Source organism: Ictidomys tridecemlineatus, chromosome 1 (assembly GCF_052094955.1).
Source record: "Ictidomys tridecemlineatus isolate mIctTri1 chromosome 1, mIctTri1.hap1, whole genome shotgun sequence".
Taxonomy (NCBI): domain Eukaryota; kingdom Metazoa; phylum Chordata; class Mammalia; order Rodentia; family Sciuridae; genus Ictidomys; species Ictidomys tridecemlineatus.
The window spans coordinates 118,970,195-118,989,584 of record NC_135477.1 but is presented as its reverse complement, the minus strand read 5'-3'; the positions used below and the strand labels follow the sequence as shown (position 1 = coordinate 118,989,584).

Below are 19,390 nucleotides of genomic sequence, written 5' to 3'. Positions count from 1 at the left end.
GAGGAGGGCCTTTCGGGGGTAGCAAGGAAGGGGGCCGCTCTGCCCCAGCGGCGGCGCTAACTCTGTGGTCTTGGTGTCTCCGGGCCCCGCCGGGCCGCTCTAGGGAGGAGGAGGCGAGAAGATGGCGGACGACCCCAGTGCTGCCGACAGGAACGTGGAGATCTGGAAGATCAAGAAGCTCATTAAGAGCTTGGAGGCGGCCCGCGGGTGAGCGCCGCGTCCGGCCCCCCCGTGCCCTCTTGGATCCCGGACCCCTCAGGATGGCCGCCCCCGCGCCGCATGGCCGGATGAGGAGAAGCCGGCACTAGCCAACTCCCGCCTTCTGGACCTCTGGGTAGTAGCCTCTGACTCAGGGGCGAGGGTCGGAGCTGTTGGCCGGAGAAGGGGTCTTTCCCCCACTTGGGGGTAAGGGGCCTGCGCTCCCTGGGCTCAGACCATGCGACCCCCCCCTCGTGATAAGCCACTACTACTTTTGTACCCCTCTCAGGCCCTTAAGACCTGCTCCTCACTCTTCAGGCTCCAGGTGCTGACACCAGACTCGACTGCTTTTGGGGAAAAGTACTTGGCTTTCCTTTCCGAACGTCCTTCCCTGGTTTCCTCCCTTCACATTCTTCAGCCAGGCCTTATTAAAATGGCCTCCCCCTCTTGGACTTTAAGGCCCGGGTGAAGTTTGGATGGGGCGAGAAGGAGAGGTGGACAGAGACATCCTCATTCTAGCTCCTTATGATTTCTGAGGGTCTCCCTCCTCTCCCAGGATGAGTTCCTTCAAGTCCTCTAATTATCCTGGAGCTTCCTGGTTTCTAGCTGTTCCAGGACCCGCCTATAAACTGAAAATGCCAACGTGTGCGGCATGGGTGGGTGGGGGCTGCTTTTGGTTGACAAACCTATATGTGTATATCCAGGAGAATTCCGGATAGTGGGACTGTTTGATATGGGCCATAATAATAGAGTTCCTGTTGACCTTCCGGTGGAACTTTTATGATATCACTGTAGAGGGTGCTTGTTGAAATTCAGAACTGAATTAAGTGAACTTCTTGTCTCCTGTTTTAAGTTTTAGTAAGAAACTGTAGGTGTATCCATTCTGAGAAGAGTAAACTAGATTAAGATTAGCCTTTTTTTTTCTTTTTTTTAATATTGCTCATTTGAGGAAGGTGCCAGAGTATTCCTGTTTCCTCACTTCCTGACTTTCCCAGTCGTAGAAAGTTTTTACTTACCGGAAGTGGCCCCTAAAAGTGGAACATTACATATTCTTAAGTCTGTGCATTCTTAGATTAGCATAGTGGTTTTGTCCCAGGACTTTGGAAAGTTGATTTCAGCACAAGAATCTGGTTTTCAGCTCATGCTTGTGATTGGCATTGAATTTGCAGTGATAGGATGAATATCAGATTTGCTTATTAATTTTTATGGGAATTTGTACCACAATAGAAGAAAAAAATAATTCCCAAAATGTAAAAGAGTAATGTAGGTCATGAGCCATTATGATGCTAAGTACTTTTTTGTCACTAGGATTTTCTGTCATGTTACTTGAAGCCTTCAGTTGTATATTGATTTTTGTAGATTGTTGTTTAAAGTATTTGTTCTCTTTGTTTGGAGGAAAGTTCACATTATATTCTCTGAAGCAGTCTAAAATATGAATTTATTACTAATCGGCCTGTTGTCTGAGTGAAGTAACATTGGTAATGCTACTTAATAAGTAACAATATTCCTTTCTATTCTTTGATGAAGAAAGCTTATTCTTAAATTTGTTCCTAAGCATGTCACCTAGCCATTTGAAAGTTATAAGCATCTCCTTTTAAAAGTTTGAAGGCTTTACCTCTTTGTTGGTAAAGTTTGAAGCATGCTAAAAAATGAAGCTATTAGGCACAGCTCTTCTTCCAAGTGATAGTTTGAACATTTTAGACATGATTAAACTGTCTAAAATAGTAGGGACTCTTCCTCTAAACAATGCGGTTAATGATCATGTCCTGTTTGCTTCTAGTCAGGCTTTGGTTGCATCTTGATTCCATGAAAACTTAAAATCTTAGCCATTTCTCATGTTGGTTAGGGAGTCAAGTTTGTTCTGTGACTCACAAGGTTCCTGGTATATGTCATTTTCTCTTGGGAAACAAAAAGATTGTATTTTCAATTCTTTTTTGTGTTAAAGTCAAACTCTAGTTTTTCATAGTGTATATAGAGAAATGTTTTTCTTCTTTACCTAAAGTTAATTATTTTAGGAGTAATTGTAATGAGCTTTAAAGACAAACTGAGTCAATTCATGTGTGCTGGTGTATGCGGGGCTACCGTGTAGCTTTCAGGAGAAAATGGGTTGTGTTAAAGTATGTTTATTAACACAAGACGGTGAAATTTAGAGGTGGTTAACAGAATGTAAAAATGACTTCTCCAGCGGTATAGAATTCTGAACATGAGAATCAGGAATTAGTTCATTTTTAACATTTCTTTCTAAAGTATGAGTGTTATTCTGAAATTTAGATAATAAATTATTATCTTTTGATATATGACCCAAATGTAGTGTAGCTTAAAAAGAACCACCTGCAAAATGATACATTAGAACAGAATGAGGTATCTAGATAAAATAATTTATTGAGCATTTAGTATATTACACTGTTTTAAACAATACATTGTATCATTCACAACAATAAATACTGCCACTGTTTGATAGACAAGGAAACAGACTGAGAAGTTAGATAACTTGCTGTCCATAATGTCATACAGTGATAATGTATAATAATCCAGCACTTGAACCAGTGTGCTCTACTGGATATATTTTATGTTTTCCAAAGTATGAAAGTCTGGATTTATCCAACATAATCTGAACTATAACAGACTGTGTTATGCCTGTGGAAGAACATTTATAAAGGCGACATTTCTGAAATGGGAAACTTTGCTAACATTCTTAGTATTATACTTAATCTGATTTTTTTTTTAAGTTGGGTGGAACATACTTTATTTTGGTTTTATATAAGTATGATTGAATGTTAGTCTATATTGACAAGTAAAATAACCAGCCAGCTCTTTTGCTAAACGTAAGCCTCACTTAAAGTTGATGGTAGGTTTTCCCTACTTATGATTGTTCCTGGTATATTCTTCACAGTTGGCATATGAGGACAAATGTGTACATAGCCTGAGAATAGGGCCATGTGAATTGAACCGTCCTTGGTTTCAAATAAGGAACTAAAGCAGGTGAACACGTCACAAGAAAGTTAGGTACAGATTTCTGGTTGTTTTTGTTTCCCCTGGTGTTTTCTGAGCAAGCAAGAGGTAGCCCCAGAAATGGTGTTGGAAGCTTTATAGTTTATATAATAAAATAACCAAAGCCTCATCTAATCAATGGTCATGAGGAATGTGACAAGGAAAAATATGGTGTTAGTTTGGGTTATGTCTGTAGGTCTTAGAATATTTTTCACTTATCTTCAGGAAGAAATCTTGTATATTTCAAGTATAAACTTATTGAGGCATAATTTGAATAACATGTTAAATGTGTCTTAGTACCTTCCCCAAGTTGACATTGATTCATCATCACCTAGTTGATAAAGTGAATACTTCCAAATCACTGAATTTTGGGTACTTCTTTTTTTTTTTTTTTTTTTTTTATTCCTCAGTATTCTTGGAGAGCTGATTTTTAACTAAAGTAATACCCTAGGGATTAGCAGTAGAATACATGCATAGCATGCATAAGGCCCTGGGTTTGATACAATCCCCAGCACTGCCAAAAATTATAATACCCTTTAAGGGATACCTTGTAATCTTTCATATAGATAACTGAACAATTCAGTGTTTGGGTTTTTGTTTATTTGTTTGTTTGTTTGTGCTGGGGATTGAACCCAGGCGTGCTAAATCACTGACCCACATTCCCAGCCCTTTTAATTTTTTGAGACAGGGTCTAGCTAAGTCCTTAGGGCCTCACTAAGTTGCTGAGATTGGTCTCAAATTGTGGAACTCCTGCCTCAGCCTCCCAAGCTGCTGGGATCAGGTTTTTAAAGAAGTTTTTGTTCTTGTTTTGTGGTAGGGATTGATACACGCAGATTCAATCCTCCCACCTCAGCCTCTTTGAGTCGATGCACCACCACACCTGGCTTAGCAAAGACTTCAGCTCTTCCTTCTGTATCCTAGAATCTCTGAGATTACAAGCGAGAGGACTTTTTTATCCTTTGTTCTTGCTCCTTCCATCTTCCACCCCCATCTCTGATGGGATAAAAGACCATTGAGAGAAAACTCAACGATTAGAATGTTTAAAAGTTTCTCCAAAAAAGTTGAGACTTCAGTGGCCCCAACTACCTATTTGACCTATGGCAAGTTATTCTTTCAAAGCTTTGGTTTTCACGCTTAACTATGAGCAATATCTTGGATTAGGTGGTAACAGTCAATGTGATATGGGTTTAAAAGTCAAATACTACATTTATCCCATAGAGTGTTCTGCAAATGTTAATTCTTTCCTTTGTGTACACAAATACTGAGCCTTTAGAAATAGAAGCCAGGTACAGTTGCACAGGCCTGTAATCCCAGCTACTTAGGAGGCTAAGGAGTGAGGATTGTAAATTTGAGGCCTGCTCTGGCTGCTTAGTGAGACCTTGTCTTTAAAAGAACTAGAGTTAAGTGCCACTGCATGCCTGTTCAAAGCCAGCCCTAGTAACTTAGCCCCTAAGCAACTCAGTAAGACCCTGTCTTAAAAAACACAAAAGGTCTGGGGGGTATGACTCAGTGATTAAGTGCCCCTGGGCACTCAACCCCTAATGGGGGGGGGCGGGGTCTAGGGATGTGGCCAAGTGGTAGATCACCCCTTGGTTCATTTCCCAGAACCAGAAAAAAAGTCTAAAAGAATTGTTAAGGGGTAAGGATACAAATACCACCAACAGATCTGAGCCACGAGAAAAGAGGTGATAAAGGGAAGAGGGAGATCAGAGTATATATAATGGGATGTGTTGGTGTTCCTCAGTCTTCATAAGTGTCATATAGGCTTCCTGTCTCAACTTAGAACTAGTTGTAACAGCTGTAGTATTCTGGCTTGTGTTCTGTGCATTATGGACTTAGGGAACAATCACTCTTTGAATTTCAAGTCTTGACAAACTTCTCATTGTAATAGCAGATACACTTATCCTTCCAGGGAAGGATGGCATTCTCTGAACACACTCCTAGGTAAAGCAAGAATAACTAATTAGAATACCATTTAAAGCAGAGTACATTGTAGGTTACAAGTTTGTCCTGCCCCCTGCCTCCACCAATTGGATCCTTTTGGGGGGGGGGGCTGGTTTTCTCCTAATTTGGGATTGAAGATATGCTCAGCATAGACCCCCTATCCTGGAAAGATGTGTGATTGTAAAAAAAAAAAAAAAAAACTACTAAAATTTTGAGATTCGCAGGACTAAATGGTCTTAGATCCTATTTGAAGAATAGGAAGGACAGAAGTTTCTTCTGAGTTCAGCCTATTCTCTAGGGATCTCAGAATAGAACCTTCTCCTGGGATACATTCTATAGCTGTCTCTCCATTTTTCAGCCTACTATCTTAGGGTAAGAAGAGATTGATTTTTCACCATGTTAGAAATTATGAATGTGAGGTTTCTCACTTGGCCTGTGTCCTCAGCATGATGAAAATGCCTCTGAAAACAGCTTTATCTTATGCTCTTTGGCATACTTAAGACTTGACGTTTTCAGGTACCCAGCAATTGATTCTTACCATGCAAATAACTTACATGCTAGAACCATATTTATTTCATATTTCATTTGATCTTCTAATTTCTCCTTTAGAAAAAAATTATCATTGTCAAAAGGTTCTTTTTCCTGCTATGTCTAGGTTTGACTTTGTAGTGCTGGGGATCAAGCCCAGGATTTTGACACAGGGCCTCATTAAGTTGCTGAGGCTGGCTTTGAACTTGGAATCCTCCTGCCTTGTCCTCCCTAGGATTATAGGCATGCTCTACCAAGCCCAGCACTATAATTGTATTCTTACTATTGACCAGTGAACCAACAGGATTCATCAAACACCTGCTCTGAGTTGGGCTAGACATTTTGAAAGAAGTGTGTAATAAAATGAGAACATGGTCAGCTACACATTCCTATAATAATAATACAGCCAGTATATGTTGAAGAGGTTTAGTATAAGCAGATGATTAGGATCTTGAATGAGGTGTTGAACATTGTAAAAAAGGAAAAGAGACTATGTATCTACTCAGGCAAAATTTAACAATTTCCTAGGCAAGGCAAGTGTCAAAGAATGTTACTTAGATGTTAGTATTATTGGACTGATACAGTGTCTTTGATACAGCAGTAAAGTAGAGCTATACCTGATCTGCAACTTTAAAATTGTAATTCATTCTTTTTTGGTCCTAGGGGTGTACCCAGAGCTGCTTGCTAATAATATTAGCACATGTTCTACCATTGAGCACACCCCCAGCCCTTTTTTATTTTGAGAAAGGATCTAAGTTGCCCAAGCTGGCCATGAATTTGTGATCTTTCTGCCTCAGCCTTCTGAGTAACTTGGATTACAGACGTGCCACTGTGCCTGGTACTAATGTTTCTGGTATTTTTACTGAAGAGCTTTGGTTCTGATATTTGTGGTATTTTAGGGTCTAACTCTGGTTGAGCAAGATAGACCCCCAGGAAAGATGCAGATTTAGAGATTTAGCTTGAGATGTGTTTTTGTGCTGGGAATTGAACTCTGCACATGCCAAGTGCACATTGTACCACTAAGCTACACCCACAGCCCTGAGATACATTTTTTTTAAATTTTTTTTTTTTTTTTTAGTTTTTGGCAGACACAACATCTTTGTATGTGGTGCTGAGGATCAAACCTGGGCCGCATGCATGCCAGACAAGCGTGCTACCTCTTGAGCCACATCCCCAGCCCCCTGAGATTATTTTAATCAAGTAATAAAACTACTTTTCCAAAGATAAGTAAATGAGCCAGGTGTGGTGTACATGCTTATAATACCAGTGGCATGGAGGCTGAAGCAGGAGGATTGCAAGTTCAAAGCTAGCATCTGCAACAGCAAAGCCCTAAGCAACTCAGACTGTTTCAAAATCTAAAAAGGCTCAGGGGATGTAGCTCAGTGGTTAAGCACCCCTGGGTTCAATCCCTAAGGGTGGGGGGGATAAATAAATGAGTAGCATACATTTTTGACTCCTTATAACAGATGTATGAGGGAAGATATTGCTGTTTCATGGTTGGAGAATATGAAGTATAGAAAGAGTAGGTAGCTGCCTAGTATCACAGCCTAGTAAGAGGCAGTGTCATATTCTATTCCTGATTTTCCAGTTTCAAAGCCTGTGCTTCTACTCCCTATCGCTCTTTGACAGGTATTACTTTTGCCGAATGGAAACATTCTCTTTTGAAAGGAGGATTTTTGTCTAAGGAGATTTATAATTTTCTAGAGGGAGCAGGTGTGCTGAGATTCAGGAACAAGATAAAAGGAAAACAGTCATGCCATTTGTACATCTTCCTTAGAAAGAACTTGGGTACCAAACATGTTTACTCTTAATGAGCATTGGTGATGAGGGAAATAACTTGAGGCTGCGCTGGATGTTCATTTGTATATTTTTTTTCTTTTAATATTTATTTTTTAGTTATCGGCGGACACAACATCTTTGTTTTGTATGTGGTGCTGAGGATTGAACCCGGGTCGCACGCATGCCAGGCGAGCATGCTACTGCTTGAGCCACATCCCCAGCCCCATCATTTGTATATTAAAAAGGTGATTAATGAGAAGGCTGATTTTGGGTTTATTTGAAAAGTACTTCGGTAGTGGTCCAGAAAAAATACTTTATGGGCTGGGGTCGTGGCTCAGTGGTTGAGCACTTGCCTTACGTGCCTGAGGCACTGGGTTTGATCCTCAGCACCTCATAAATAAATAAAACAAAGATATAGGGTCCATCTACAACTAAAAAAAAAATGTTTAAAAAAAAATATGACTCTATCATAGGGTCCAATGTTGAACTCTGGTAGTAAGTCCCTAATGTTGTTGGTGATTGCTGTTTCCTGGCTTTGCACTGTTGTGAGAAAACTAAAGGAAATTTTCAGCTTCTGCTGCTCCCTGGTGGAATATCCTACTAGTTTACTTTTATGAAGTTCTTTTAGTAAATGCCTATAACTATAGAAAAAGTAATACTCTACCAGATGTTACATTTTTATTTTAGATGACTGAGTAATTTTTGTGCTTTTGAGAGTAAAACACTAAAATGGTATTTGCAAACTTTCTGCTGAAATACTGGGAAATTTGAGCTATTCTATACCTGAGACAGAAGGCTGCTTTAATGTTTCAGTAAGTTCAAATCTTGATATTTCTCCCATCTGGCGGTAGTATCTGGTCAGTTTACAAACCAATTTCAGATAACTGGAATGGAAACAGAATACTCCCTTCTACATGCTATTTTAACCAAGTTGTTTTTATAAAAGGCAGCCCCATCTACCTCCTGACCTTCCTCATTGATGATTGCAGAATAAGGGTGGGGTGACATTATAGTGAAAGAATTCGCAAAATAAAAAAACACTGTTAGAAGTGATGGTTTGAGCTTTTTAATGAAGCGAATCTGGGGACAGTGAGTTATTTTTAAGGCGTGTGTGTGTTCCTTTGCAAGGAATAGAGGGGAGGGTTGTTTTTTATGACCGTTCTCACTATGTTGCTTGAACTTGCAGTCTTCCTATCTCAGCTTCTGGAAGAACTGGGATTATAGGAATGCACCACCATGGAGTGGCAGACTTTTAATTGATGTTTTATTTGGTAGTTTAGACTAAATTTCTGGGGTCTGCTTTATAAAACAGTATATAGAGAGCTGGGGATATAGCTTAATGGTAGCGTGCTTGCCTAGCACGTGTAAGGCACTGGGTTTGATCCTCAGCACCACATAAAAATAAATAAAATAAAGGTATTGTGTCCATCTACAAATAAAAATACCTAAAAAGGAAAAAGTTTATAGAGAAGACCCTAGTTTTGTTAGGAATTTTTTATTCCTCAAATGTTTAAGCACCATTATGTCCTAAAATTTCTGCTGTCAAGAAGCTTATGTAGATACAGTATGATCAGTGTTTCTTCTGTTTTTTTTTTTTGTTTGTTTTGGTTTTGTTGTTGTTGTTGTTTTGTTATTGTTGTTTATACAGGGAGTTGAACCCAGAGGCTCTCAACCTCTGAGCCATATCCCTAGTATTTGATATTTTTTTTTATTTTTGAGACAGGGTCTCACTAGGTTGCTTAGGACCTCATTAAATTGCAGAAGCTGGCCTGCCTCAGCCTCCCATTTTGCTGGGATTACAGGCATGGATTGCTGTGCCTGATGCAATGTATTTTTTCATTCTTTGATACTTGATGAAAAAGAAAACCGATATGAGGCTTCTTTGAAGTGACTGATGCACAAATAGAAGTTAACAGGACCTTGGTTATATCAAAATACTGAGCTCAAGCCACAAATGTAGAATAAGGACACTGAAGATTTTATAGCTATTTTAAAGGAAAGGAATCTCTTGTTCTCCCATCCCGTAAAGGTAGCTACTATCTACAACAGAGTCAACTCTTACCTCTTTCTTTGGGCTTACCCAAATTCAGATAAGACTTCAGTACCACCTGACATTACTCTCCTCCTCCATTATTGATGATTAAACTCAAGACCTCATACATTCCGGGCAAGCACTCTGCTACTAAGCTCCACCCTGCCTTTTTTAATTTTTTTGTTTTGAGAACAGGGTCTTGCTAAGTTATCTAGAGGTTGCCTTCAGAGCTAGGATTGCAGGTATGCACAACCATGCCTGACCTTCCTGACCTTGTGAAATAAGTAGATACAGAGACCCACACCACAGAGATTTATATGATTTGCTTTAGGTCCCAGAATAACAATAGGAGTACTGGGGCTGTAGCTCAGTGGTGGATCACCTCCTTCGCACACATGTGAGGCACTGGGTTTGGTCCTCAGCACCACATAAAAATAAATAAATATATTATGTCATATACAACTAAAAATAACAATAGGACGTGAGCCTGAATATTCATGATTCTAAAACCTGTATTTCTCCTAGTCTGTTCCCATATTTAACCTATATCTTGATTGTCTTGGTTTAAAAGTTTAAACTTAGTTTTGCACAATTTGGAGAAGAGGTAAAAAGATAGAAAACCTACAGTGAAGCAAATAAGGATGGAGTAGAAGTTGGAGGGGGATTGATTGATTTTTGTTTTGAGTTGAGCTTTGTGGGACAGGAGTAAATGTGAGTTTGGAAGAGGGAATGGTGAAAACCTTGTTCATCCATATCCTAGGCACAACCAAATTATTGAGCATTAGAATGAAAGCTTCTTAAGGTGCCTCTACTCTAATTTTTAATTTGGGATTTGGGTAAGGAGTCTCAAATGTTCCTGGTCCCTAACCTGAGAGTAATTCTGTTATTTAGATTTGATGAATTGGTTGGTATGATATTTGGCGGGGCATGGGTGTTCTGGCTGGTAAAAGTCAAGCATCTCTCAGCTATTATTCGGTGTGACTATGTTATATAGAGAGGGTATCTTACTTTGTGCTGCTATAACAGAAAACTACAGACTGGATAAATTATAAAGAAGAAAAACTTGTTTCCCCTAGTTCTGGAATCTGAGAAGTCGCAAATCAAAGTACTGTCGAGTTTGGTTGTCTAGGAAGGGTCCTCCAAGGTGGTGCCTTGAGTGCTTGGCATCCGTGGGGACAGAGTTTCCCAACACATGGATTTTGGAGCACATATTCAATCCATAGCACAGGGTAAGTGCAGTAGGTAAGTTCTTTGAGTTCCTCTTAAAGTGAGTATAGTGCTCCTGGAGGCTCTTTGCCTTTGGCAGATTATCCAGTACTAGGAGGTACAGAAAAAAGCCATCTTTTTTTAATACGAGGAATTGAACCAAGAGGCCCTTAACCACTGAGCCAAATCCCCAGCCTGAAATTTTTTATTTTGAGACAAGATCTTTCCAAGTTGCTGAGGCTGGCTTTGGTCTTGCAGCCTTTCTGCCTCAGCCTCCTGGGTTGCTGGGATTACAGGTGTGTGCTACTGCACTCAGTGGAACAGTAATTCTTGATCCTAGTTCTTCATTGGAAAATTTTTTAAATACTTTTATTTATTCTGTTTATATGTGGTGCTGAGAATGAAACCCATGTGCTAGGCAAGCACTCTACCACTGAGCCACGACCCAAGCCCCCCTGAGACTCTTATCCACAATTACCAACCCAATCAAATTTTACCTTTTTTGTTATTGATTTTGTTTTGTGTATGTGGTGCTGGGGATCAGCCCCATGCATACTAGACAAGTACTTTACTTCTGTGCTGCATCCCTAGCCACACTTTGCTTTTTAAGAAAGCTCTTCATAGATTCTGGGGTTCTGGTACAAACTGGTCAGTGTTTAAGTTTGTAGGAATCACATTTTTCTTTTTCACTTACCTTTCTTAAGTGTTCTTGAGAATCAGTAAGATGATGGGTATTCATCAGATCTTTGCAGGTAAAAAGGTAATTAGATTTTGTTTGCTCTTTTGTCTGTATATGTCAGTCCAGAGACTGAGACCCTGAGAGGCCTAAAGTTACTCAAACACCTCCCTGCATCCAGTGTGACCCAGGATTTGCTCAGATTGCTTTGAATTTTCTTCCTTAGAGATCTTTTGATCCTGGCAGTTAAGTTACCATCTAAATGTTTTCCCTGTCCACAGTGCTCAGGGACCATGAATCCTTGGATGAGTGATTGGTGGTACTACCCTATCCTCCTATCTTGGGAAGAGAAACTTTTCCTTATCAACATCCTCTTCTTGAGAGTGCAGCTATTTAAATCTTTTTTTCCTTCCTGAGTTTTGTTTCAGGTTTTGGTTTTTTGTTTTAATTTATTTTGCCTAGTTGTGATTATTTTCTGTATTTATTTTCAAATACTTCTTCCTGTTTTCCACTATTTGATTTTTTAGAAATTAATCCTCTGGATGTGGCATTGATGAAAATTTCTTTGATAAGGGTACCCCTAAACCAATGAGAAAAAGAAGGAATCTGAGAGCAGGGTCCCCTGGGAGCTTTGTGTGACATTTCGTTATATGTTGTGTCATGTTTCGTAAGAGGTTTTACTACCTGCATGTGAGTCATTGCTGTACCCCATGATTCACTGACTTTTTGGTGAGAGTCTTTGGATTTTGGAAAAGAAAAATAATGACAGCAGAAAATGGAGGAAAATTTAAGATTGCAGTTTGCCTTTGTAGCAAGCAGCTCTGAAGAGCTTTATGTATTTCTCCTCTGAGAGGTATTGGCTCTACTTGTCATTAAGCTTCCTTGACTTTATTTTGTGTTTACACAAACTGGTCTAACAACTTTGATTGGCTTGCCTGGGGGATAAAAGCATGTTTATCTTGTTTGAAAATTTTCCTAAAATTTTTAATCTTCTTGTATTAAAACAAAAACATAAAAAGTAGATGTTATTAAATAGCCTTTAAATTTTAAAAGAAGCCATATATTTAATAATCTGCATTTCTCCTCCCAGTCAATGTTTTATAATAAAGGTGAATTCAGAAACTTTAAGGTTTTCAACACAGAGTAGGGAGAGGCATGCAGAGAAAGTAATGAAAGGTAGTTTTGTGCCTAAAATTCAAAATTCTGAGAGTCCAAGACTTTAGCAACTTGGTAAAAACCTACCAAACAAAAAAGTTCTTATTAGTTACATTTCTGAATCCATTTTAAAAATAGAATCTATAACAAGATCATGTCCTTAGGTGTATTCACTACTTTGTCCTCTCTGAAATGTTAATTGGATTTGAGTATATGGCCTCCCAACTGTATTATATAGTAAAGTTGCTTAATGGATGTTTATCTTCTTAACCTATCTGCAGTAGGAAGTAAATAGCTGCTTATCTTTTTTTTTTTAAGTTGATAGAACCCAGTGCCTCACACTAGCCAGGCAAGTGAACTACCACTGAGCCCTAGCCCTAATAGCTGCTTATTATCTAAGATCTTTGCTGTGCACTCCATATCATTATCTTGCTTTAAGGATTGCCTTTAGGCATTTTTGGGTTCACTCAGTTAATTTGTCCCAACCTTCTCTTTAGCCTGAAACTTTCCAGTCCTTTGCGGTTTGGTGCCTGTTCTCACCTCAACTCTTAGCCTTCACCCCTGCCATTCTTAAGAGCCCCTTCTCATTCCATTCTTTATTGATTGCCTCTTTACCAGTTCCATCTCCTAGGAAACTACTTTGTAAATCAGAGAACGTTTGCTTTAAAAAAAAAAAAAAAACTGAGTCCTTAAGAAAGAATTCCCTTGGTCCCTACAGTTTCCAAGAGCCCCTAGGGTGGTAATGTATACCCCCTTTAGAATCTTTTATCAGAAAACAATCACAAGCCAGTAAAAGCTGGTATTAAAACTTTTTTATCTTCATTTTGCCTTCTTGTATATTTTCATGTTCTTGTGTGTATAAGTTGACATAGAAAATATGTGGCACTTGCAGTCTAGACTGGTTTGGTTGTTGTTGCTGTTGTTTAGGTGTTGGGGATTGAACCTAAGCTTCACTCATGCCAAGCATACACTCTAACACTGAGCTACTTACTCCTCCAGCTCCCAGACCAGACTTTTTTGGTACTGGGAATTGAACCAGGGGTACTTTAGCACTGAACTACATCCCTTTTTATTATTTTGAGATAGGGCCTCTCTCAGTTTCTGAGGCTAGCTTTAAACTTGATCCTCCTGCCTCAGCCTCCCAAGTCACTGGGATTACATCACCCTACCCAGTGATGTCATGGTCCCCAGACCATTTTTTTGTTTGTTTGTTTGTTTGTTTTCAGTACCATAGATTGAACTCAGGGGCACTTAACCACTGAGTCACATCCCCAGCCCTATTTTGTATTTTATTTAGAAACAGTGTCTCACTTCATTGCTTAGCACCTTGATTTTGCTGAGGCTGGCTTTGAACTCGAGATCTCCCCAAACCACTGGGATTACAGGAATGCACCACTCACTGTGCCTATCTCCAAATCATTTTTTTAGGTTAAATTTGCTTATTCAATATTTCCAGCCTCTCAGCAAATTCCTTTTCTACTCCTTAGTCTACAGAGTTTTACATAAAACTACAGAAAGGTATTTTTGGCAGTTTGGTTTTAGAAGCATACCAAGTGTGATGATAGCTGAAGCTGTTTATCATAAATTTCCTTGATTCCCTGGTTTGGCTGGAATACTTGCTCCCATATCCAAGGGGTGGCAGCAAAGTACACACCATACTCTCCACATTTATTGGCTTTTATCCAATTTGTAGTTTATTAGGAAATTTTTCATAAAGTTTATTATAAACAAGCCTTCTTGGTTTTGAGCAAACACTGCTGGTTTTGGAGATGTTGCTTGAACTCACAATCTGGGAGTAACCATTTTGATAGTGAAAAGGATTTGATAAGCAAATTGCCTGCTTGTAAATAAAACTCTGTCTAGAGGACTTGTAGAATTTACTGCTAGGAAAAAAACATCCTGGGCAAGGTCTTCTGGAAATGCAATCCCTTTTGAGGGAAGGAGGGTAATTTGGGATGGAACTCGGGGGCACTGAGCCACATCCCCAGCCCTATTTTGTATTTTATTTAGAAACATAGGGTCTTACTGAGTTGCTTAGCACCTTTCTTTTGCTGAGTGTGACCTTGAACTTGCAATCTTTCTGCCTCGGCCTCCCAAATTGCTGGGATTGCAGGTGTAGCCACTATGCCCATCTGCAGTAATAAAGTTAAATAAGGGAGCCTGCCATGGCATGGCTGCTTCAGAGGCCAAGGCAGGAGAATCATAAATTCAAGGTCAGCCTGTGCAATTTAGCAAGACCCTCTCGGAATAAAAAACAATAAAGAGCTGGAGATGGGGCTGGGGATGTGGCTCAAGCGGTAGCGCGCTCGCCTGGTCTGCGTGCGGCCCGGGTTCGATCCTCAGCACCACATACCAACAAAGATGTTGTGTCCGCCGAGAACTAGAAAATAAATATTAAAAAAAAAAATTCTCTCTCTCTCTCTCCTCTCTCACTCTCTCTTTAAAAAAAAAAAAAAAGACTTTAAAAAAAAAAAAAAAGAGCTGGAGATGTAACTCAGTGGTAGAGTACCTGGGTTCAGTCCACAGAACTGTTTAAAAAAGGAGAGCCAGGCGTGGTGGTGCACACCCATAATCCCAGCAGTTTGGAAGGCTAAGATTGATGATTGTAAATTCAAATTCAGCCTCAGTAATTTAACTAGGCCCTAAGTAACTCAATGAGACCCTATCTCAAAAGGGATGGAGGGGTGCAGCTCAAGGGATGTGGTTGAGTGCCTCAGGGTTCAATCCCCAGTAACAAAAAAAAAAAGTTTGCTTTTTGTTTTTATTCCCCTTACCCCTCACAGTCCCTCTTCTCTTTTTATTTATTATTTTTTTTAATATTTATTTTTTAGTTGTAGTTGGACACAACACCTTTGTTTTATTTATTTATTTTTATGTGGTGCTGAGGATCGAACCCAGGACCTCACATGCGCTAGTCGAGTGCTCTACCACTGAGCCACAACCCCAGCCCTCTCTTCTCTTAGTCACTTTCCATGTAAGCTCATTTGACTTGATGGTCTTAACTTTGTAAATTTTTTCTTGCCAGCTTCCACTGGATTCTGGATATGTGAGATTCTCTCAAGACTGGCATATTAGGCTACTGTGAAAATACACAAGCTCAGTAATTAGTTATAAAGCTTAAACATTCTGGCAGTCTTCCCAATTTAATGTGTCTTGATTTGACCCCACCAATTCCCCCATGACACTAATAATTATATAAGTATGAAACATGCTATAGTCTTTAAGGACCTGATCTATAAAGATCTCAAGAAGTAACTTTCTTATAGACTCACACTCAAGTATCACAGTTTGTAAAATGATGTCACAATTTTTTTAAATATTTATATTTTTAGTTGTAGTTGGACACAATACCTTTGTTTTATTTATTTTTATGTAGTGCTGAGGACGAACCCAGGGCCTCACACAAGCTAAGCCCTGAGGGCTGCTCTACCACTGAGCCACAACACAACCCCAGCCCATATTGTCACTTTTTTTTTTTTTAAAGAGAGAGGAGAGAGAGAGAAAGAGAATTTTTAATATTTTATTTTTTAGTTCTCGGCGGACACAACATCTTTGTTGGTATGTGGTGCTGAGGATCGAACCCGGGTCGCACGCATACCAGGCGAGCGCGCTACCGCTTGAGCCACATCCCCAGCCCCTTTGTTGTCACCTTTTTTTACATGCTTTGGTTCATATCAGATCAGACTTGACTCCTTGAAAGTGTAAATCCTCTCAGTTTATACTAATAGCTATTGTGATAAATAAAGTTAGCCTCTTTTTCTGGTCAGGGCAGCTTTGGGAATTAATTTTCAGTGTAATATAGTTTTCTTTTTATACAGCATTGGTAATTTAATGAGCACATTTCTCAGGAAAAAACACTTTGAGGGGCTGGGATTGTGGCTCTGGTAGAGCATTCGCCTAGCATGCGTGAGGCATTGGGTTCAATCCTTAGCACCACATAAATATAAAATAAAGACATTGTGTCCACCCATAACTAAAATATAAATTTTTTTAAAAAAAACTGACTTTTCTAGACTAAGCTGTAAAGTTAAAAGACTTTTAAAAAAAAAAAAAGAGCAATGTCTTATGTACTGTTGTTTTTCCATAGTTTTTTTGTTTTGTTTTGTTTTCAGTTGGACACAATACTTTTATTTTGTTTACTTATTTTTATGTGGTACTGAGGATCAAACCCAGGGCCTTGCATGTACTAGGCAACCACACCACCACTGAGCCACATCCCCAGCCTTTAAATAATCTTTAGTTGTCAGTGGCCTTTTTTTTTTTTTTTAAAGAGAGAGTGGGGGGGGCAGAGAGTTTTTTAATATTTATCTTTTAGTTATCGGCGGACACAACATCTTTGTTTTGTATGTGGTGCTGGGGGTCGAACCCGGGCCGCACGCATGCCAGGCCAGCGCACTACCACTTGAGCCACATCCCCAGCCCTCAATGGGCCTTTATTTTATTTATTTATATGTAGTGCTGAGAATGGAACCCAGTGCCTCACACATGGTAGGCAAGCACTCTACTACTGAGCCACCAACCCATCCCCCCCATATATATATTCTTTAATGGTAATTTTATTAAGATTTAATTTATATGCCATAAAACTTATTCCCTTTAAAATTCTCAGTACACTGATCTTTCAGAGTTATGCAACCATCACCATTAATTTTAAAATATTTCCATCAACCTGGAAATAAACCACATACACATATCCTTTAACAATCACACCCTGTTCCTTCCTCACCCCATCCCTGGCAACCACTAATCTACTTTCTGTATCTAGATTGCTTATTCTGGACATTACATATTTAAATAGAACTGTACAATATGTGATCTTTTGTGACTGGTTTTACTTATTATAATGTAAATAAAATCATGGGTTTTTTTGCTGCTGAATAACAATCCATTATAATTTTTTTTATTTTTTATAGTTGCAGATGGACAGAATGCCTTTGTTTTGTTAATTTTTTATGTGGTGCTAGGCAAGCGCTTTGCCACTGAGCCCCAGCCCCAACCTATAATCCATTGTATTTTATACCACATTTTGTTTATCCATTCATTCTTCAGATTTGTGGGTTTCTACTTTTTTACTGTTAAGAGTAATGCCTCAGGGCTGGGGATATAGCTCAGTTGGTAAGAGTGCTTGCCTCCATGCACAACGCTCTGGGTTCAATCCCCAGCACCCAAAAAAAAAAAGAGTAATGCCTCAGTGATCTTTCAAGCACAAATTTTTGTGTGTCACATATGTTTTCTTTTCTCTTAGGTATTTGCCTATGAATGGAATGGCTAGGTCATATGTTATCTATGTTTAAACTTTTTTTTTTCCTTCAAAACTCATTTTTTAAAAGATATTTATTTTTTAAGTTTAGATGGACACAACACAATGCCTTTATTTTTATGTGTATGGTGCTGAGGATTGAACCCGGGTCCCACCCATGCTAGGCGAGCACTCTACTGCTGAGCCACTATGTTTAAACTCTTAAAGAACTGCCAGACTGTTTTCCAAAAGGATCATACTAGTTTATATCATTTATATCTGTGATAAGGGTTTCAGTTTCTCCATTAACCAGTATCTTTTTTTAGTAACAGGGATTGAACCCAGGGGCACTTAACCTCTGAGCCACATCCCCAGCCCTCTTGTTGTTGTTGTTGTTGTTGTTGTTGTTTGTTAAGAGTAATGCCTCAGGGCTGGGGATGGTAGAGTGCTTTCCTCACATGCACAAGGCTCTGGGTTCAATGGTTTGCAAATATTTTCTCCCATTTCATAGTTTTGTCTTTTCACTTTCTTTCTTTTGGTCTCATAATTTGGATAGTTGTGTAAATTCTAGTGCTGTCATCAAAGCACTTAGGGTGCTAAGTCATTGTTTAGAAATGTTCAAGGCAAGCTTGGAATTTAAAGGATAATAATAAGTGGAATTTTGTCTAGACTTTGGAAAGACTTATTGTACTGTCCTGGCATAGTGTCTCCCACTGAAAAGCCCCAAATTCTAAGTCTCTGCCATGCAAAGGCCTACTTATAGCTTCTTTCTTCATCTTCGGGGAAATAAGATGTTTGCCAAGCATCCCCTTCAAATGCCTTCCTCACATGGCTAATCTTACTCAATATGCATTCAAATAATTAAACACTTTCAGTGTGAGCCAGTATATTACTAGTATAGTCATTGTCACATTGAGAATAACATTTCTATTATTACTTAAGGGCAGCTCACCCTAACTTGTGTAAATTCTGCTTTAGTGATCTTTTAACCTCTAATGAGTTATTCTTTCTTTCACAGCAATGGCACCAGCATGATATCATTGATCATTCCTCCCAAAGACCAGATTTCACGAGTGGCAAAAATGTTAGCAGATGAGTTTGGAACTGCATCTAACATTAAGTCACGAGTAAACCGCCTTTCAGTCCTGGGAGCCATTACATCTGTACAACAAAGACTCAAACTTTATAACAAAGGTAATCTGGAACTGGATCATTTTGTTCTCTGCTTTATCTTAGTTGCATTTTCCACTCGGATTCTGACATGGTGATTTATTCACTAAGGTTTCCTGCAGCCAGCGATCAACAGTGTCTCCATAGTGTTGCTGTTTAACTTTTTATTTATAGAAAGTTAACTTTACTTGAAGGAATAAATTCTACTGAAATACCTCAGGAGAATTTTTAAATTTAGGAGAGAATTCTGAGAGATTTAAGGATATTTCTGCTTTATTTTTGACTGGGAACATTTAAAGTAGAGAAATTGTTTGTTATTTGCAGTACCTCCAAATGGTCTGGTTGTTTACTGTGGAACAATTGTAACAGAAGAAGGAAAGGAAAAGAAAGTCAACATTGATTTTGAACCTTTCAAACCAATTAATACGTCATTGTATTTGTGTGACAACAAATTCCACACAGAGGTAAGAGT

At 39.1% G+C, this 19,390-nt stretch overlaps 1 protein-coding gene across 2 annotated transcripts in view; it reads left to right on the top strand.

Annotated features, from left to right (window-relative positions):
* Etf1 (eukaryotic translation termination factor 1) overlaps nt 1-19,390 on the top strand; it is a 29,088-nt gene that overhangs the window by 215 nt on the left and 9,483 nt on the right. The window contains exons 2-4 of one of the 2 annotated variants that reach the window (XM_005327257.4): nt 104-207; nt 18,767-18,942; nt 19,243-19,382. In XM_005327257.4, coding sequence (XP_005327314.1) covers nt 122-207; nt 18,767-18,942; nt 19,243-19,382 — 402 coding nt within the window. In that variant the 5' untranslated portion in view covers nt 104-121. Of the gene's footprint in view, nt 1-103; nt 208-281; nt 406-18,766; nt 18,943-19,242; nt 19,383-19,390 lie in introns of those variants that run through there. The other variant, XM_040273679.2, reaches the window with a different exon arrangement.